General features: G+C 46.2%; 1 protein-coding gene across 11 annotated transcripts; it reads left to right on the top strand.

Moving 5' to 3' along the window:
* Positions 1–271: 271 nt before the first annotated feature.
* On the top strand, positions 272–16,304 carry LOC308495681 (E3 ubiquitin-protein ligase TRIM39). Of its 11 annotated transcripts, XM_081044114.1 has the most exons (10): positions 2,669–3,368; positions 4,372–4,467; positions 8,085–8,315; positions 9,484–9,506; positions 10,092–10,207; positions 10,919–11,103; positions 14,787–14,887; positions 14,987–15,069; positions 15,903–16,028; positions 16,174–16,304. In XM_081044114.1, exons 1-10 carry the CDS (start codon positions 2,796–2,798, stop codon positions 16,254–16,256), a joined length of 1,617 nt encoding a protein of 538 aa, XP_080900240.1. In that variant the 5' UTR covers positions 2,669–2,795; the 3' UTR covers positions 16,257–16,304. The 11 variants fall into 11 exon arrangements, with proteins under 11 accessions (XP_080900244.1, XP_080900242.1, XP_080900245.1 ...); XM_081044116.1 differs by lacking the exons at positions 14,787–14,887; positions 14,987–15,069; positions 15,903–16,028; positions 16,174–16,304 and adding exons at positions 411–730; positions 1,340–1,519 and having other exon boundaries at positions 2,909–3,368; positions 10,919–13,029; XM_081044115.1 differs by lacking the exons at positions 14,787–14,887; positions 14,987–15,069; positions 15,903–16,028; positions 16,174–16,304 and adding exons at positions 759–838; positions 1,340–1,519 and having other exon boundaries at positions 2,909–3,368; positions 10,919–13,029.
* Positions 16,305–21,647: the final 5,343 nt, after the last annotated feature.

Here is a 21,647-nt window from a genome sequence, read left to right as displayed (position 1 = left end):
GGCTCGCACACAGTTATTAACGGGCGTTTCGGGCGCGCTTGCGGCCGGGCCCAAGCCAGGAGCTGAGGACACAAAGGTGAGCAGTAGAGTAGCGGGACCAGCTCAATCGGGACGCCCAGTCCAGCGGGGGAGGTGATCATTTCTTTAAAGCCCGCATAGTAGAGGTAGGGCGAGGAGCACTTCAAGCCCACGGCTGGGAGAATGTACTTAATCCCTGAACAGTAAAGGGCTAGCGCTAAGCTAGTCGGAAGTGACGTGCCTGCTGAGACCCGCAGGTCCACCACGTAATTGGCCGCGCCTCACCTAGCCACCTTCTCCCCGGAATGGCCCGCAGACGATAAGTGCAGCTGCAAGTCCGCCGCCCGCCCTCGCCCCGCCCCCGGGGCTCCCGGCGCCACCCGGGGTCAGCCGAGCCCAGCCGGAGTCCGAGCCGCGGCCGGGACCGGAGAGCCTCGCCTGCCCGCGCCCGTCAGCGCCCTGCGGGCAATGGGCTTCAGAGCTCAGCCACGCGCATGCGCGGCCCTCTCTCCAGCGGACTCCTCAGGTCACCTGGACGACCACGTTTCAGCCACCTGCCCCTCCAGGTGCCTTCTCGCCCTTGACTCCTTCTGCAGATTGTCACCACCGGCCTCCCGCCTTCTTCCGCAGGCACCGCTAGGCCGTCCCGCGGCCGCCCGCCGATACCACGGCTTCCACTGACACAAGCCTCTCGGCGCCGTTTCCGCTTCCGGCGAGTATTGTGTGTCGCGCTGCGGGGCGGGGGCGGGGGGAGGAGGAAAGAGGGAGGCAGTGCTCCGGCGGCTCCGCGCCCCGCACTACCGGACCCGAAGCCGGGAAGGTAGGTGCTGTCCCGCCGCCGCGCCGGGGCCGCGGGGCCTGTCCCGCCGGCCGGTTCCGCACGCCGCGTCCCAGCGCCCCGCGACTGCGTCACCAGCCCCCGCACGTAACCACCGCTGCCTCCTCCCGCCTCGGGCCCGGGCGGACGTTTTGCCGCCCCGGCGACGTCAGCGCGTCCGGCGTTGCTTGGCTACCCCGCCGTTTCCCCGTCCCGCTGCCGCTCGCCTCCCCCGGTGAAACTCTGACGCGGTCACCGCGGGTCTCGGCTGCGTCATAGCAGCGGGCATCCCACCTTCACGTCACACTCCTCCCCACCTGGACACATCCCTCCTTCCCTGCCAAGCTCTCCCTCCTGTCCGGTACCCCTGCGCCAGATCTGACGGGAGCCGGAGCCGGGGGTGGGGCCGAGCTGTGGACCACGCTCAGGAGCGGGTCGCAAGGCGGGACCCCGGACAGTGGTAGAAACAAAACGAGGACGTCCCTGAAGTTTGCCCTTCTTCAGAGACACGAGGAACAGAGGGAAAGAAATGACCAATCCAGAGGCGCCCGAGGCCTCAGCATGGCTGTAGCTCCAAGCCCTCTCCGTACTCTCCTGACCTTTTCCCCATTTCTTCCACCCCGCTTCGTTGCCAGTCAGATCCCTCCTGGTGCCTAACTCTGCATACAGTTCAACTCACCCCAGGTGAGGAGGACACCTAATTCCTAGGATATTGGGGTAAGCCAGGATCACTACTCACAGTTGGAGTTCCATAGGTGGAGAAAAATCATCTAACTGAACGGTCTCTCCTGCTTGAGGGAAGAAATTGAGGTCCAAATAAGTTACTACTGCAAGTTAAACACTTTTCACGTGTGCCATCAATATATACAGGAGTAATCGTTGTCAACCCATCTCATTTAGAGGCACTTCTCTCTCAGCACATAGACCTACTAAATTTCGTTCCTTCTGTTGCGACCCTTGGAGGGGAGGGAGGAGAGACAGGTGGGGTGATAGGAATAGGGAAACCAACCATTTCATAGATTAAAATGGTGATATTTTAAGGATGGAGTGCAGGACCAGTCTTCTGCTTTTATAAATGCTTTATGCATTTCCAATTCTTTTGAGGCTTCACTTGGACATTTTGATTGCCTTCTTTACTTTTCATTCCCAACCACTCCAAAACCTATAGTTGGAGGCACAGTATGTCCAAGGAATTAGTTATCGATAGCTATTTCATAAGACTCCAGTCCCTGCAGGATATTTAAAATAGATTTTTTTCATCCCTCTTTCCAAGAAGTTATCGGCATGGACTCATGTAATACACCCTTTAGTAGAGTTGCCCTGAGTTTATCACTTTTCAGAAGTTCCAAATGTACCATTGCACACAAATAGAATAGGATGTTGTGTGAATCATTTCATTCCAAGAGGAGGGCACACTTCCTCTAGGCTAGTCTGACAAAAGGAAGAAGAATTTCAGTCTTTCCTGAAAAGAAGGTTGTTAGCCTTGCCTAACTAATTCCGTTTATTACTGTTTGGAAGAGAGAGAGAGAACAGTGGCAGAGAATCAAGCTTGGGCTCCAATGGACTATTGTAATAAAACTCTTCTGTAACATTAAACTTTAAAATGTACCTCATTTAAGAAATCTTAATACTTTGACTTTTATGGCACTTTGCACTTTCGCAAACTCCTTTCTCATCTATTAGAAAAATATGTCACACTAGGGATAAATTGGTCTGGAATTATTGGTGTTAAGATAGAAGTGGGATGAGCCTGGTCAGAAGTATACTGAGCTAGAGTTGAAAGAAGCCTCCGTTTCTAACAAGAGAAAGCAGAGGTAAAAATCAGAAGAGATTGGGAGTTCTGTGTCAGTTTACTGAAGATGAAAAAAAATTAGATCGATAGCTGGGAGTCACAAGTTTTGAAAACAGAGAAACAAAAGAGAGGTTGAATCTGGTGCAAGAGAAGATGTGAAATACCAAAATGGGGCTAAATGTGGAGTTAGGATTTTACATGGGGGTAAATGTCAAGAGCAGGGATGCAGCAAAATTAAACCTCCAACTAACATTTTTCTCTGCTCCCTTCCTGTCCCAAAGTTACATAATGGCAGAGACAAGTCTGTTAGAGGCTGGGGCTTCTGCAGCCTCCACAGCCGCAGCCCTGGAGAACTTACAAGTGGAGGCAAGTTGCTCTGTGTGCCTGGAGTATCTGAAGGAGCCTGTCATCATTGAGTGTGGGCACAACTTCTGCAAAGCTTGCATCACACGCTGGTGGGAGGACCTAGAGAGGGACTTCCCTTGTCCTGTCTGTCGAAAGACATCTCGCTACCGCAGTCTCCGGCCTAATCGTCAACTAGGCAGTATGGTGGAAATTGCCAAGCAGCTCCAGGCCGTCAAGCGGAAGATCCGGGATGAGAGCCTCTGCCCTCAGCACCATGAGGCCCTCAGCCTCTTCTGCTATGAGGACCAGGAGGCTGTATGTTTGATATGTGCAATTTCCCACACTCACCGGGCCCACAATGTCGCACCACTGGACGATGCCACACAGGAATACAAGGTAGGGAACCAGACACATGATGTCAACATGGGGCAAAAGGGAAGAGCACATAGGGGAGCGGGGGCTCCCTGGGTAGAGGATCGTAAGCTCCAGACTGTATCTCGTCCTCACTCTGGAGTCCCCTCAGAGCTACAGGCATGGGATATGTAGTCCATCTGATCAGTTATCCTCAAGCATGAATAAGAGCAGTGGTGAGCAGTACCCCAAAATTTCTCTTGGACTTTTCTAACACATTTGAGTATATGTGGTCTTGGGATGTATCATTCCATAAATGAATGAAACCACATGGAGAAGCTCAAACTTAGGAAGAATTGAAAAGTGGTCTGGTTTCCTCATTCCATCTGCCTGCTCAGACCACCCCTGTTCTTACCATTGGTATTGGGAATAGGGTGACATCACTTTAGACTGATTGCCACCAGGTGAAGCTGGACCAGTCTGTTATCCATTATCCCCAGATAATGGATAACATGATGTCTGGTTTGACTTATTGCTGGGACACAGGATAAATGTTTGAGTAACAAAAACTAGAGATTTTAATCTCTTAGCAGTTTATCAAGTATTTTGCTTAATTATGTTAATAAAATCTTGGAAACAAGATTTAAGGTAGTTTGCAGTATAAGTAATTAAGATTATATTTGCAGGTGGTTAGAGTTGGATGGAAGAACAAATTTAAAGAATGACATCAGGGTACAGAAGGTCACTTTGACAATAATAGGCAGTTAGTTGACTTAGAAAATGGATAAGGTTGGTGATAGCTGGACCACTAAGATTCAGTGAGAGGAAAGTTTAGTGAGCAAGGAAGATGATGGGGACAGGCTAGTGGCAGGAGGAGGGACCTAGAAGAAATTGGCACCCCAAATGACGGTCAAAGAAGTGAGTTGGATCAAGAGGTGGTGAGATGGATAGAATGCAAACAAGTGGTTTAAAACAAATGGGTTAACTTTTGAATGTCGGCTGTACCAGCCAACCCCAGTTGCCACCTGTCCCACTTCCCACTACTCAGGAAAAACTGCAGAAGTGCCTGGAGCCCCTGGAGCAGAAGCTGCAGGAGATCACCCGCTGTAAGTCCTCGGAGGAGAAGAAACCTGGAGAGCTCAAGGTAAAGGCAGCGACCCCATGTGGGCTGCGCCATAGGCAATTAACCAGATGTTAGCCACACATTACTTAGTCCACAAGTTTTAATTCATTAGAAGAACGCTGTTCCCTCTAAAAGATGGTATTTTCTTAGGCTTGATTGTCATTAAACATTGTATTTAAATTACCTGTCATGGGTTAAGTATTGAGAAGGATGTAAGAGGTGAAGGACAGACAACTTACGTCTGCAAGTTCGAGCCCGTTGGTCTCCTTTTCTTTGTACAGCAGGGAAGGAGACTCTGCTGGGAGTGTAGGGATAGGAGTTTCTTAGAGGGACTGAGGAGAGGAGAATTTAGAAGGTTCACTGGGCAGGAAGGGAGAGGGAGCCGACCAAGAGCTCCCAAAAGAACTGCCCAGTGGCATTAGGACCACATTGTCTTAACTCGCGTAAGCTCAAGTGTGCCAGATGATGTTCCTAGAATGTTCCTCCCCTCCCCATCCTCTACCTGTAGGATCCTATCCACCCTTCATCCAGAGTGAAAGCCACTTCGTATGCAGCTTTTCCTGACTGACCCTTCAGAAATTAGCTTGCTTAATTTTCATACAGTTTTTCATCTCTTTCATAGCATTACCATATTTGTACCTTGGTATTTTGGTATCTGCTTTATTTCTTCTACTGAACATTGAACAAGTATCAATAGTAGCAGTAATAATAACTAGTATTTATTGACTCCTGTGCATTAATTCATTGGGTGTCCATGGCATTCCAAACTTCCAGCATTATAGTAGGTCTTAGGGTTCTGCTTAGCTTGAATTTCTGAGTTCAGGCTAGACTTGGCACAAGTGGGAAATAAAGAAGCTACAAGACAAAGGGAAGAAAGTCCTGGAGGTCATCATTGGCAAGGGTGAACTTAGAAACCTTGTAAGGTAGGTGTCATTACCCCTAGTTTATGCAAGAGGAAGCTGAACTTGGATGGTCCAAGTCTAGTCCGAGCACACAGCCAGTTTGTGGTAAAACCAGATATGCTAGTTCTGCTTGAATCAACCAATATTTATTAAGCTTCCAGTACAGGCCAACCCTGTATTTGACACTGGGAAACGATAATGAGCAAAAACACAGTTCCTGCCTTCCTTGCGCTTACAGTCAAGTAGAAAACATAAATAATGGTGTGGCACAAAAAATAGTTGCAAGTTCATCAGAAGACAACATAAAAATTTGACCTCGTTAAAGGATTCCAGAAGAAATTATGAGTTTTTGCTGTTGAGACTTAGGGATCACCAGAAATTAAACACAGACAAAAAAAAATAGTAGAAACACTAATTTTTAAACAATACATTTCAACAAAAAGCAACTATTATTACCTTAGTCCTTTATACATTTTAACAAAGCAAGCATTTCAGTTTTTTTAAATTTGAACTGATCTTGATTGCAAAGGTGAACTTTACAAAAAAAGTTTTTTGATCTTTTGAAGAGCTCCTGAGAAATTTAAAATATGTGAAAACAAAGCTTATTCCCAGCATTAACTTTCCTCTTCCTTTTGATCAGGAAAGTAAAGGATAGAGAGGGGAACAAACATTTTTTAAACTTGTAAATACTTAAACAGAGCTTTGGTGTTTTTGAAAATGTAAGTCATTGTTTCAGTGGTCTCAGAAACGACCACCAACCTTTCTTTCGTGACCATTTGAATTCTCCTTCCTCCTTCTCCCTTATCTCCACCTCCAGAATCAGATCCTTTTAAAAATAATTTGTAATTAACCATGCTGAGGTGAAAGTTATTGGTAAAATAATCTTTAAAAAGAGATTGTCATGTATAATATAACATAAAGTAATTTGTAATAAAATCTGTGTAATATTTGGATATGACTACCCTGAAAGACACTATAATTTAGTTATATCCTTGCACCTACATGTAACATCATCAACAATGCAACAAGTACAAGCTCAGACTGAGGTAATTGTATAGTAATGTTGACTCAAATACCACAGCCAGCTTACATCTTGGTGACATGATTTTTTTCAAAATGATAAATAACTTTTGGTAAAGTTCTAAGAAAAACAAAATACAGTCTTATTCAGCCATTCCTGAAAACCTCGGGTATATTAAAACTGTATAAAAATTACTCTTATGTTTATGTATAAAACAGCACTCCAATTCAGGCCTATGATTTTGAATATCCAGCAGAACATTAGAAAATGGTGCAGGACAGTTTATCTTGCAGGGTCGTCTCACACATTGGAGATGCTAGCATTCTTGCCAGGAGCACCTCCATCATGGCAAACAAAAATGCTCCCCTGCCAAACCCTGCGTTTCCAAAATATCCCTAGAGGGAGCTAACACCCTCATTAAGAACCACTGGCCTACAAATACAGAGTGAAAAAAGAGAAGGATTACGGGATTAGACAAGGAGACCCCTTTTGCTTTCTATTTACCTCAGTTATGAATCCTAAGTTCCACCCATTCATAACCCCTGTGCACACACATGCACACACACCGCTGTGCTTTACCTAAAGGTAAATGTGGGAATGAACATATTTTGTCCTGATGTGGGCCTGAGAGGGCAGCCATGCAATGGGAAGCAGCAGCAGTTCTAGAACTGGAGCTCATCAGCCTCTCTCGGCAGCTAGCTGAAGTCCAGAAACACCAGGCTTTACACCCACCGCCTTTGAGCCCGCTCTGCTTGCCCTCAGTCCTGCCTTCACTCCCTTCCACTTCTCCTTCCAGAGCCCCAGTCTCTGCTTCTCACTTTGCTCCCTTCTTGGGCTGATTCCCCCATCGGCTGTGCCACTTGGAGAATCCTCTGGGAGGTCACTTGTTGCAGTGGAGGTTCAGCACAAGGGAGGATGTGCTTGCTGATGACCCTCAGTAAGAATCAGGCTGCTATTTGAGTCCTGTATTTTCAAACTTCAGGAATATTCAAGTTTAAATCCATTTGCTGGATGAGAGAAAGCATGGTTCAAATTTCAAGAAATTAATTTACTGAGAAACTTTGGAACCTGTTCCTAGGATGGCAACTGTCAATTCTCTGAAGTGACTTGAAACTGTTTAACAGGGTCAGCACTGAAATCTACATATATATTTTGTAACAGCCCATTACCAAAATCTTACCGATTCTGATACTTTTCCAGTTGATTCTATCTGGTAGATATTTTTATCAGGTAGATGTCTCACAATATACAAATGATGAGAATCTTATCTCTCAACTTTCCAGTGTTTATACTTTCCTCTTTTTAACAGATTGCATCAGCTAGAAGTTTATCATCAGATATATCAGATATTTCTGATACCTAAAATAGTTTGTAATTGTATTATTGAGTTCTTATATCTTGAATTTTTTTTTACTAAAACATAAAAGTACTGCTTTTTTAGAAGTTAATGTAATTAAAGAAAATTAACTTTTTTAAACATTGATTTTTTTTTTTTCCGAATCTCCCCAGTGGTCTTCACTCCCACGTCATCAGTGGGGGTAACAGTGGGGATGGGGCCCTTCCTTATAGAAGAAAATTGCAAACATGAGTGTGCTGTTAAATAGTTTCACTGTTTAACACTGGAATCTGTGTTCATACGCGTGGCAGTTGGGGAGGGAAAGGCACCCTGTGCCCCACCGGCCCTGCTAAACATAACACCCTCCCTCTTTCCTCAGAGACTAGTAGAGAGTCGCCGACAGCAGATATTAAAGGAATTTGAAGAGCTTCATAGGCGGCTGGATGAAGAACAGCACATGTTGCTTGCGCGCCTGGAGGAGGAGGAACAGGACATTCTGCAGCGCCTCCGGGAAAATGCTGCTCACCTTGGGGACAAGCGCCGGGACCTGACCCACTTAGCTGCTGAGGTGGAGGGCAAGTGCTTACAGTCAGGCTTCGAGATGCTTAAGGTTCGACCTTTGCCCCTGCACAGCCCCGCGGGTCGAGCACAGTGTAGCTTTGCACAGGCCGTTTTGTCCGCCCGGGATGCTCCCTTTGCCCCACTTCTCTAAAATCAGTTCTTTCTCCTAGATACACTCAAAGGATCTATTTCTACAGAAAGGCTTCTCTGATTTCTTCCATCCCCTTCTGATCATTTCTGTGTTCTTACGTCTTGTCAACAATTATGTGCTTAATTTGTACCAAAGAAAACAATCCACTCTTTTGAAAGGAGTGGGTCTAGTCTGAATTCGTGAAAAATACTATGCATTAAAAATTGTATAAATGCAGTTACCATTACTTTTAAGTCCTGGAACTTGATTTACCTAGTGCTAAAAAAAGAATAGAAACTTAGTTTGAAGGACACTTGAAGTTATGTATAAATAATATATTGTTTTTGATATGTAAATGGTGCCTCTAAAATGTTTGAAATAATTTGTTCTCTTAAACAGATGAATGGTGTTAGTAAGACTGTAGAAAACATATTTCTTACCTTAGAGATCAGATTGCCAGCATTTGAATCAGTGAGGCTTCGTTGTGCATTTCTCTGCATGCTGATGTATGCCTTGGTATTTATTCTTATGTCCTTTCATGTATGTGTGTTCTGCCTTCCACATTAAACTGGGAAATCCTTGGCGGGCAGAGATTTGTCTTCTTTGTCTTCTGGACCCCAAGTATTTGCAAATCAGGATTGGCACAGAGTTATTAATGTTTATTAACCAGTACCAGATGGGGGATACCAAACAATAATGGGAAAGTGTGATTCATTCCTATGCCACCAGCCTGGAACTATCTGTACTGATCCTCAAGGAGACAGGTGTGTGGTTGGTACTTGGGGGACAGAGTAAAGAGCAGACACAATCCCTGCACCTTGCGTCGAGCTCCCACTGTGCTTGGGGAGCAAAGACAAGCACACAGGAACCATTTGGAAGTGATAGAAATGACCAAGTTTCGTGATGACCAGATGCAGTTGGGAGAGATGTGCTCAGATAGCTCTGGAGTGCTTCCCCTGGATTGTGACCCTCAGTTTGCCCCATTCCTATTTTAGAAGTCTAGAACTTTGGAGGGGAGGGGGAACCTTTTGCCTGTAGGACCCTTGACTACCAGGACCAATTTGCTTTCTTTTCTCCTTCCCTCTAGGATGTCAAAAGTACCCTGGAAAAGTAAGTGATTCTTGTATCTCTTTGAGTGAGTCAGGTCTTGGTTAGAGACTTAGGGGTACAGTAAGGAGCTGGGGGAATAAGAGTAGAAGAGTCACACAGCGTCTGGGTAGGATATGGGTGCATTACATCCAAGAAACCACTTAGAAACAAATCATCGGGACAAATCGTTCCTTTCCTCTTTCCATTTGAGCATCAGGACTTCCTTGTTAAAAAAGATAATCAAGATAATGTGGAATCAGATTCTCCCTGTGCCTGAGTGTGGAACTGTATCCAAACAAGATGGAAGGAGGAAGAGGTTGGGAAAGGTGGGGGTGAGGTGGTTACCCATTTGCATGAAATATAACAATATCCCCAGAAAGTTCTGGGACTCATTCTTAAAATAAGGATCTGTCCAGGGGACCATATGGCTCTCCATAAATTGACAAAAGAAAGCAATACACAAGTATTTTTCCTCAGGGAGGAGGGAGAAAATCAGAGGGTGGAGAAATGTAGTTTCTCCCTAAAGATGTCAGCATCTGAATACTCACTCGCCTGGAGCTTCCCCTGACCCTGCCCTTTCTTCCCCTATCTCCCTATCCCTCCTAGATGTGAAAAGGTGAAGACCATGGAGGTGACTTCAGTATCCATAGAGCTGGAAAAGAACTTCAGCAATTTCCCCCGACAGTACTTTGCCCTAAGGAAAATCCTTAAACAGCTAATTGGTGAGTTATTCCCAAAAGGAAAGTAGCAGAGGGAATCAGCAGAGAGAAGAAAGTCTTTAGGTCCTACTTTATCTGGGCTTCAGCTATCTCGTCTGTGCCCACACCACACCCACCCCTTTAGCTGGCTGTCAGTCCCTCTGGGTCACAGGACTCCAAGTGAGAAGCCGTAGGTGTCTTCTACTCTTAGGCCCTGACTTTTCTGAGTAGGGACCCAGAAAAGTTAAATAATTTGCCTAACCTTGTCCCCTCTTGAGAGTGGAAGGAAATATCATTAATATTTACTCAGAGAAAAGAATCATAAAGAAGGACCGTTCCAGGAAAACACACCTAGTCACCCTGCCCCTAGACCCCCGACGACACCTGCTCTTGTGTCCTTCTGAGCGTTTTCCATTCTTTCTGGCCATTGGACTGTGCCTGTGCTTCTCTGCACAGTAAGATAGGTGATGATATCGGGGCCTGGAGGGAGGACCAGGCAGTGGCCTACACTCCCAAGACAGCATTATCTGCTGATTTTAGGGCCCGGCTGAGAAGTGAAGCCGGTGTTCCCTCCCCTCCCGTAGCTGACACCCTGGATTGAGAAAGTTAACCAAACCACAGTGTTCCGGGGGCTTTTAGGGGAGCAGACTCTGGAAGGCAGGGTGGAAGAGTGAGGCAGGGGCATTTAGCTATTCCCGTCCTCATCTAGCTCCCCACTCTGGCTTCTCCCGCCAGCGGATGTCACCCTGGACCCTGAAACTGCTCACCCTAACCTAGTGCTGTCGGAGGATCGTAAGAGTGTCAAGTTCGTGGAGACAAGACTCCGGGATCTCCCTGACACACCACGGCGTTTTACCTTCTACCCTTGTGTCCTGGCCACTGAGGGCTTCACCTCAGGCCGACACTACTGGGAGGTGGAGGTGGGCGACAAGACCCACTGGGCGGTGGGCGTGTGCCGGGACTCTGTGAGCCGCAAGGGCGAGCTGACGCCCCTGCCTGAGACTGGCTACTGGCGGGTGCGGCTGTGGAACGGGGACAAATACGCCGCCACCACCACGCCTTTCACCCCTTTGCACATCAAGGTGAAACCCAAGCGAGTGGGCATATTCCTAGACTATGAGGCCGGCACACTGTCTTTTTACAACGTTACAGACCGCTCTCATATCTACACCTTCACTGATACTTTCACTGAGAAACTCTGGCCCCTCTTCTACCCAGGCATCCGAGCTGGCCGAAAGAATGCTGCACCACTTACCATCAGGCCCCCCACAGATTGGGAGTGACAGGTAGGAACATGGCGATGACTGGGGTGAGGCAGGGTCAAGAGCTATGGGCCTGCCTTCCTGCGACCTGCTGGCATGTCTTTGTGTCTGCCTGGTTTCAGTCCTGAGCCGTCAGGGAGAAGCACCTTGGTTTCTAGAATGGTTTATATGGAGGAGGAGTAGGACTGGGCTGGCATGAGAGCACAGCTGTGTCGCCCTCCTAACCGTCACAGTGGGGAGCCGGTTCCGAGGGATTACCTCCCCTGACGTCCATCAGGTTTTCTGTTGCACAAGGATGGATTGGAAAGGGAGAGAGCCTTTTCCAGGATCAGCAAGTCTTTGGGAGGGTCTGATGTGTTCAAACCAGAGGAGGAGACAGAAACCCCTGTACATCTTTTTAAGGTGTTCTTTGACCCAGAATAGTCTTGTTTTTTTTAGGAAGACCACAGGGGTGTATGTACCTCTAGATTGAAATAAAAATGAATGACAGTTGCTCTCATGGGTCCAGAAGTTGAGGAGTCTTTCCCTGGACAGAGACGGGGCATCAAGAAGGTTAGAAAGGTCAGGGAAGGGGGTTAAAGGAACAGATTCTTAGATACTAATGAAGGGGAGAGGAGTTTCTTTGGTCTTCTATTCCCAGAGTAAGGCTGTCATTGTGAGTAGGGTCAGCCAGAGGGAGGAAGGTGGGGAGGAGAAGGGAGAGAAGGAAAAGGAGAACCTGGTCCTTGTCTCAGCCTTCAGTGGAGCTGGCTTACTGCCTGACCCCTTAGAGCTGATTGTCTCCAAGAAGTTGACCACCTTACTCTTCAGTCGTGAGGTGCCACTGATCCTTCAAGACACTGTAGTGAGAGCATAGCTTTCACTGCTTTCCCAAGTGAACTTGGAAAGGAGACAGACAGGTATTAGAGGAAAGAGAAAAATATACCTATCCAAAGCTCTGGCCTTAAAGAATGTTACTAAATAGTTACTCCCATGCTGTCAGCCTTGTTACATGGTTATGGTTTCCAAGCCAGAAAGGGAGAAAGGAAATGGAGTCTTCCTCAGCCCGAGGTCAGGGTAGAAGAGGGTGGTGTGTGTAGGGAAGGGCCAGACGGCCATCTTCCTTGTACCTGTGTGCACCTGGCAGAAACTGGTGTTCACAAGAGCTGGTCTTCTACTTGTTTGCTGCCATTCTTCACCACTTGCCATTTCCCCTATCAGAGAATGTAAATCATTTAATGTTAGGCCAAAACACACAACCTGTAGGGTACATATGTTGTTGAAAAAGGTAAAGCAATGCATGCCAAACCAAACTGAAATAACTTGGACTATCTGCTGCTTGGGTCATTGGGTTCACAGAAGATTGGGATAAGAAACTGCAGTTTATTGAGGGCATTTCAGTTCTTCCTGCCACCTCAACAGGACTTTGTCCAGACTCCTCTTACCTTTGTGCCTTGACTGTGGTTCTTTGTGGCGAGATGCTTTGGTTGGTAAAACATAATATGGAACAAAGGATCCACTGAAGTGATCTCTGTGTCGTGTGGTGATTTGACAACGGCCTCTGTTGATGTGTAAGAATCACTGGGTATTAAAAACGCATGTTCCTGGGCTTGCCCTTAGTGATTGATCAAGGTCTGTAGCGGGTCTGGGCATCTTCATTTTAAGCATACTCCTTTCGTTTGGGTCTGGAATATTTGTGAAAGTCACCCTGAAAGAGGTTTCAGCCACTTCCTCTGCGCTGGAGGCCTGGTTCCCTACGCGGCCTGATGAGGTTTGGGGGCGGGGGGGGGGCTCATGCTCTCCTGAGTTAGGCTGCCCTCTCCCTGTTTCAGGATTCATACATGTTCTGCCCCTCTAGTTCTCATCCCTCTACTTCTGACCCCTGGAACCAACCGGTGGTCACTAACTGTGAAGCAGAGGTAAACACCAAATGGAAGACAGAAAGAGGTCACAGGGAGGGATTGTGATCTATGTCTGTGTTGGGGGCGGGGTATAGTTTCAGTTTCAGGGGCAGGAGATGCTGTTGACAGGTTTCTGTGCTCCAGTACCTAAGACTAGGAGTTAGTGTGTTTAGTACTGCATAACAGGAAATGTATGAGGTCTGACAGTTAAATTGGCAAACTCATTGCAACAATGTTGCTAACCTTTTTGGATATCAGAGGGATTATTCATTCTGAATTTGTACCAACTGGACAAACAGTTAACCAACTTTACTGTTTGGAAGTGCTGAAGGGGCTGCATGAAATAGACGACCTGAACTTTTCGCCAACAATTCATGGCTCTTGCATCACGACAATGCACCAGCTCACACGGCACTGTCTGTGAGGGAGTTCTTAGCCAGTAAACAAATAACTATTGGAACACCCTCCCTACTCACCTGATCTGGCCCCCAATGACTTTTTCCTTTACCCAAAGATAAAGGAAATCTTGAAAGGAAGACTTTTTGATGACATTCAGGACATCAATGGTAATGTGATGAGAGTTCTGATGGCCATTCCAGAAAGAGTCCCAAAATGGCTTTGAAGGGTGGGTTAAACGCTGGTGTTTGTCCATAGCTCCCCAAAGGGAGTACTTCGCGAAGGTGACAGTAGTGATACTCAGCAGTGAGGTATGGAGCATTTTGGGATGAGTTCACAAACTTAATTGTCCTACCTCCTATTTCTTGGGTTAAGTGGGAAAGAGCTGTGCTTTCTGATCCCTCCACCACCCTCCTGATCCTTTCTAGTTTCACTCCCACTGGCACCTGTGCATTTTTGAACATATAATCTGTGTTCCTTTTATCTGTAGGTTTTTTATTTCAGGAGAGTAGGGCAAAAGGTCTAGCTGTGTATAAATTGCACAGAACCATCTACCCAACCCATCTGTATAAAGAAGCCAGTCTTCTGTCCTACAAATGTTCATTGTTTTAACATCCTCTCTGTTCCAGTAGCACCTCCAGTCTCTATCTAGTATAAATGGTCATGGGCTTGAGGAAGACTAGAAGGAAATCGAAATTTATAAAGAGACCCTGGGCTTGAATTGCTGAAGGGGTTGGGGGAATGGGTTTACAAACAGGTGGGTCTGTGGGGCCGCTGGGTGGCGCCAGAGTAAGACCCACAGGCGAGCGCCTTGAGGGCCCAAGAACTACACTTCCCGGGAGGTCTTGCGCTGACGTGGGGGCGGGGCTATCTGAGGGGCGGGGTCTGCGGGGTGTCGTGTGCGCGGCGCTTGCGCGGCCAAGATGGCAGGGCCGGTGAAGGACCGTGAAGCGTTCCAGAGGCTCAGCTTCCTGTACCAGGTGAGTCCGCGTAGGGGGCGTACCAGGGGTAAAGGGGGGGAGGGCTGGTGCCGCAGGCCTCCGAGTGACCGCACTCCTCCCCTAGGCCGCCCACTGCGTCCTTGCGCAGGACCCCGAGAACCAGGCGCTGGCGAGGTTCTACTGCCACACAGAGAGGACCATCGCGAAGCGGCTGGTCTTGCGGCGGTGAGAGGCTTGGAGCTTAGCGGAGGGCGAGGCAGGGGGTGGGCCGGCGGCGAGAGAGGAAGAGCAGGCGCTCAGACCACCTTCCCCCTCCACCCCCAGAGACCCCTCGGTGAAGAGGACCCTCTGTCGGGGCTGTTCTTCCCTCCTCGTCCCAGGCCTGACCTGCACGCAGCGCCAGAGACGTGAGTGCTCCTGTGGAGGTGGGGTGATTGAGGAGCACCGGTGGGCGGGGGGAGGGTGGGGGAGGGGAGGGGGGAGGGGCTGGGCGGGGGAGGGCGGCGGGCTTCACCCCGGCCTCGCTTTAGATGGGTGTCTGGTGGGATTTGCAGGAACCGGCTTTCTCCAGCTCTGAGGTAAGGTCTTAACGACATTTGTACAAACTAAGGTCTGGGCAGTAGAGAAATGGTGCCATAAGCGACAGCCTCGCCCATGCATAATTACAGGTGTGGTTTGGCGTCGTGGAGGACTAATTCCCATCACCACTCATTTATGCAACAAAGATTTATTTTTCTAACATGTGTCAAATATTGTGCGACATTCATTATTCTTATGAAATTAGAGTCTGATGGGACTAAGATAGAAACAATTAAAATAGTGTAGAAAAGTACTTTAATTCGGGGGTAGAATGCTAAATTACTTATGCCAGTGCTGGCGAGACTCATGGTCAGAAGGCATAGTAGAAGAAGAAAACTCTAGCCATATATACTGACTCTGAGATGAGAGCTTGTGGCCCTGTCAAGAAAATGAGAGTTTAGGGAGCTGGAGTTTGAGGTGCACAAGACATATGGCTAGAGAAAGAAACAGCAGATCTTAAAGAGTCTTGTTAAGGAGTTTGCACTTTATCTAAAAGAATACCAAGAAACTGATAGTTTCTGCAGGGGCCTGACACTGTCAGATTTGCATTCCAAGTGAGGAGGGGGTGGAATTCCTACTAAAAAGCAGTGGAGGCAAAACTGGGTGCAGGAGGCCTTTTTTTCTAATCCGAGGTACTCTCTTTTTTCCTCTTCCACCTCAGGCTGCAAGGGACAGCGCTGGACAGTACAGACCTGCCTAACATGCCAGCGCAGCCAGCGGTTCCTCAACAATCCTGGGCATGTGCTCTGGGGAGACCGGCCTGAGGCCCAGCTGGGGAGCCAGGCAGGTGAGAGGTGGGGGACAAAGACGTGGGCTCTCCCAGGGGTAGGGGTGCTGGGGGACATAGAGCTGCAAAGGACACACAGGTGAATTCTGGATTGGTGTGAGAGGTACCACAGTCTTTTAAAACTAATTCTGTTTTATCTGTCCAGATCCCAAACCACCACAGCCCCCGCCAAACACAGCCCACCTTCCTGAGGAGAAAATGGAGCCTCAAAGCTCCAGTCACCAGTGATGGATTCACCCTGTCTTCCAAATAAAGTTTAATTCTGTTTCACTTGGTGATTCTGTTCTGTATTTCAGTTCTTCATTCCATTTTCCTCTGTTTTTCTCTGTATTTCTCTCACTGGCTAACCTCTCCTTTGTCCTTTGTCTTTATCATTCTTCTAGTCTCACATTCAGAGATCTGATTTTCACAGACCACTTGGCCCCACTAAGCAGCCCCCATAGCCAGATTCCTGACTCCAGTGCCCCTTCACCCTGCTTCTCAGTGTAGTCAATGCCACATTTGGAACTTGGGCTCTCGGGTTGTCTGCAAGGGCCTGAGCTGCTTTGGGCATCCATATTTAGGCAGCCCTGACTATTAACTGAAGGGCTAGACAAACTGCTGATGCCACAGATGTGTTTTTAAATGAGGAAAAGAAGTTTGGGGGATGGGGAACGAGGGGCTTCAGATCCTCTAGTTCTTCTCCAGAGGTGGTCTTTTCCAATCTCTGGGTTTTCTATCAAATTCTAATAAGGGAAGTTGTACAAACCCAGAGTAACTAGGTGAAAGGTGATATCCAAAGGATACTGACAGACATTGCACAGGTATGCTTTGTAGGTAAACCCTCAAGGTTTTCTTGTGAATTAGTAAACAACAAAAACTGTTCTCTTCAGTATTCCTAGAGAACTTACTCAAGGACAGAATTTCAGCCTGACCTCTTTGCTGAGTGCCAGCTAATCAGTTCACCCTGAAAGAATACAAACAAAATTTACTGTTCCCAGAATGCAGTTTTCTTTCTTGCCTTTCTCTTATAAATCCTGTGTTGCACTTATTGCTGCATAAAAATCACTCAATGTGGCTTAAAACAACGATATATTATTTCCCCTGATTCTGTGGGCCAGGCTGTCCGAGGGCTTAGCTGGGTGGTTCTTCTGTTCCAAACAGCACTTCTGGAGTCACTCCACTGCATTTAGCTGGTGCCTGGTACCTGATCTGGAAGTCCCAGGAAGCTTCATTTTGTGTGTGTGGCCGCTCATCTCCTCCAAAGCCTTGCTGCACAGCTGGCTTAGATGTCGCCAGCATGGTTGTCTCAGGGTGGTTGGACTTCCTTCCAAGAAGACAGGCTCCAAGGCACAAGTGCTTATCAAGTCTCTCTCTCACATCAAAGCAGTGTGGCCAGGCCCAGATTCAACGTGAAAGGGTCTACACCACAGCGTGAATATGGGGAAATTCATTGGTTCCCTGGTGACCACCATTGCAGCCGTTTACCATGTCCATGTTTTGCCTTTGTCCCTGACTCAGTCTTCCACTTACTCCTTTACATGTCAATAAATTATTCACATGGAAAATTATAAACAGTGTATGAATAACTTAAATATTTCTGAGTTATTCTTTGACAGTTTATTTCTGGAGATAATGCCTACTTGGGCCAGTTGTACAACCAACAGAAATGTGTGGCCCGAAAGTGCATCTGTGCAGACCTGGACCCTTTTCGTCTTCAGCTCACCCCCTTGACTGTACCCACAAATCTCATTTCTGAGTTCGTTGGCTCTGGCACACTAACTCTCATTCTTGGCCACATTTGTTTTGAGTGTGATTATGATTGCACATGACACTGAACATGCCCACAGCGGGATAGCAGTGGAGGAACGCTGAGTTCTGATTTCATAGCTGAGTCAACTGACATGTGGGACACCACAGGAACCAGGTCCCAGCCGGGAGGCACCTGAAATAACGTGGCATGTGGTTCACTTTGGAGTCTCTGTGGCTTCCTGATCTGTTTTGTGTCGGTATAGGTTCCTCTAAGTAGAGATTAGAACCCTCTTCCTCCTTCCAAAACTCCTTTTTCATGTTTACTTACGATGCGATAGTTGGCAATATATGCAAAAATGGATTTCCTGTAACAGGAAATCAAATCCCTAGAATGCAATAGTCACCTTTCTTTAATGTTGCTAAACAATTTAGTAATTCAAAATTTGTGCCCTTTGGAAGTCTTTAAATAAAATTAAACAGGACAGAGAAGAAATTTGGGTCATTCCAACTAAATCAAGAAAACGATGTCTTTCAATAGCCTTAGAAACCAACACTTAATCATTCCCCAAACCTTAGGTACATTTAGCACCTTTTAATACTGGTAAAAATGAGTGTCATTGTCAGGGAGAGCAAGAGAAAAGGATTAAGAGACCATCCTGAATTCAGAAGGGAATTAGAAAATTACTTAGATTCTCAACAAGGGGAATAATCAATCTAGTTCTGTCTACACCACGTAGTTACTGTAACTATCAAATGAGATTATGTGGAGGGACCTTGAAATGCTATTACAAGGCACTTTCATAAAGTTGAAGTAGTAATCATAATACTTTGTGAGTGAGAAGTAGCAAATAGAAAAGGCAGGCTCTTGACATCAAGGAATCCGAGTTACTGTCCTCACAATACATATTTGTAAAATGAAGCATTTTGACAATGTTCTTTTCCTATAGTTTCTTCCAACTCAACACTAACAGATGCAGTTACCCAATTTTCCACTAGATGTCAAAAAGCCAGGGTTTCTTCTGGATTTCCATACACTTATTAAATATTTCCTTAGGGCTTACTCTGTGGTAGGACATTGCTCAGGACTTGGGGTATACATCAGTGAACAAGAGTTTGAGGGAAAACAAGCAAAAGACAATGTATAATAAATTCCATATCACACAGGGATACGTGCAATGTAAAAAGCCAGGAAGGTGAAGCTGTGGGAAACAGTTTCCAGTTTTAAACAGCAATCCAGGCAAGCTGCACTGAGAAGGTGACCACAGCAGGTTCTAAAGGTGCCTCTTCTGTGTCCTCTCAGACAAGCCCACAGAATGCTACTTCCTGCAGGTGCTTCCCATAAGTGATGACAAGTACCTCTGCCCAAGGCTATTCCCTGCAAGCAGGAGCCATGCAGGGTAGGCCGAACATTCCAGAGAATAGTGTCCATGGCAGCAACCCCAGACAGTGAAGGGTAAGAGTTGGTGGAAAAATATTCCAGGTAATCCCTCAGGATCTCCTTCAGCGTTGAACCCTGGTCACACCAGTGCTTAGACGTGCCCTTTACACACTTCCCTCCCTCCTGTTACGCTCTGCACTCCCTCATCATAATTCCTGGATGATCTTCCAGGTAAACTGCATTTGCCCCAACAAACTGAGAGGGACATTTGAAAAAAGACTTGAAGGAAGTAAGGGAGTTAGCCATGCAGATATCTGAGGAGAACTTTCTGGGGCAAAGGTCCTGAAGTGGGAGCCTGCTCAGGGAGTTCCAGGGTCAGAAAGGAGGCCAGTGTGAGTGGGACAGAGTGAGCGAGGTGGAGATAAGGCACGCCAGGGATCTTTATTTAGGCCACCATAAGGAAATTGTTCATTGGGAGGCCATTGGAAATTTTTAGGCAGGAATGATGGCTTAACATTTTTAAAGGATCACGGTGTTCTTTTTTTTAATTAATGTCAGGTGTACAGAAAACATGACGATTAGATATTTACACCCCCCACAAAGTAATAACCAAACCGTCTACTACCTGTCAGACATACGTAGCTATTACATACGTAGCTATTACTGTGGCTATTACAGTACCGTTGACTACATTCCCTACATGGTACTTTACATCCTGTGACTCTAACTATATAGACTAGATAGATAGATGATAGATAGATAAATAATAGATATAGGCTTAATTATAGTTGACATTCAATATCATTGTGTATTAGTTTAAGATGTACAGCGCAGTGGCTAGTCATTTATATAATCCATGAAGTATCCCCCCCAATAAGTCCAGTGCCTATCGGACACCGTACATAGTCTTTACAACATTATTGATCATATTCCCCATACTGTAATTCGCATCCCCGTGACTATTTAGTGATTATCAGTTTGTACTTTCTAATCCCTTCACCTTCTCCCCCATCTCCCAAGGCCCCTCCCATCTAGCAACCATCAGTTTTTTCTCCGTATCTATGAGTTTGTTTCTGTTTTGTTTGCTTATTTATTCTATTCTTTAGATTCCACATATAAGTGAGATCATATGGTACTTGTCTTTCTCAGTCTGACTTATTTCACTTAGTATAATATCTTCTAGGTCCAGCCATGTTGTTGCAAATGGTAAAATTTTATTCTTCTTTATGGTAAAGTAATACTCCATTGCATAAATGTACCACAATTTCTTTCTCCAATCATCTATTGATAGGCATCTTGGCTATTGTGAATAGTGCTACAGGAAACATAGGGGTGCATATATATTTTTGAATTAGTGTTTTGGATTTCTTTGGATAAATACCCAGGAGCAGAATTGATGGGTCATAAGGTTGTTCTATTTTTAATTTTTTGAGGAACCTCCATACTGTTTTCCATAGTGGCTGCACCAATTTGCAGTCCCACCAACAGTGGGGTTCCCTTTTCTCCACATCCTCGCCAGCATTGATGATAGCCATTCTAACGGGTGAGGTGGTGTGAGGACAGAGCCCCAGAGAGCAGTTTCCAGGCTCTCGTCCTCATGTGGAGAGGTGCTGGCTCAGGTAGTAGATGGCCATCAGCTGTGGCTTACTTGACCGTCAGCTGTAACCAGTGAGCCATTGGCCACTAATATAACTGCTGTGGCTACACAGCAAAATGTGGCAAAAATGGGGGCTAGCAAGAAGATGGTGGCTGGCAGGCACGGACTGCAGTTAGCACGGTGGAGTGCGGGTTGCGGATTGCAGAGAAGTGGATGACAGGTTGCAGATGGTGTGGCTCCTGCTTCCTGTGTCTCCAACCCAGCCGCCAGCGAGACTATAGTGGTATGACTCCCCCCATCTATGGCTCCGTGGGTGTTCCTTTTTGGCCTAGCCATATCCTGCGTTCTTATGTGGGGAGCGGGAGCAGAGACCGCGCAGGACACCCTTCACGACGTGGTATCTCATTATGGTTTTTCTTGGCCTTTCTCTGATGATTAGTGACATTGAGCATTTTTTCATATGTCTATTGGCCAGTTGTACGTCCTCTTTGGAGAAATGTCTATTCAGGTCCTCTGCCCATTTTTAAATCAGATTGTTTTTTTGGTGTTAAGTTGTATGAGTTCCTCATATTTTGGATGTTAATCCTTTATCAGATGTATCACTGGCAACTATCTTCTCCCATTCAGTAGGATGTCTTTTCATTTTGTTGCTGGTTTCCTTTGCTGTGCAAAATCTTTTTAGTTTGGTGTAGTTCCATTTGTTTATTTTTTCTTTTGTTTCCCTTGCCTGAGAAGATTATAAATATATTTTTGAATTAGTATTACTAATTAGTATTAGTATTACTAATTAGTATATACTAATAGTATATATACTATTATACTATATACTATAATATACTAATTAGTATATTAGTATTAGTATATACTAGTATATACTATATATATATATACTATGTATATATACTATTAGTAT

The sequence above is a fragment of the Rhinolophus hipposideros genome (assembly GCF_964194185.1).
Source record: "Rhinolophus hipposideros genome assembly, chromosome: 3".
Classification (NCBI taxonomy): Eukaryota; Metazoa; Chordata; class Mammalia; order Chiroptera; family Rhinolophidae; genus Rhinolophus; species Rhinolophus hipposideros.
Note: the sequence above shows the minus strand (reverse complement) of the source record. Positions and strands in the feature narration are given on the sequence as shown.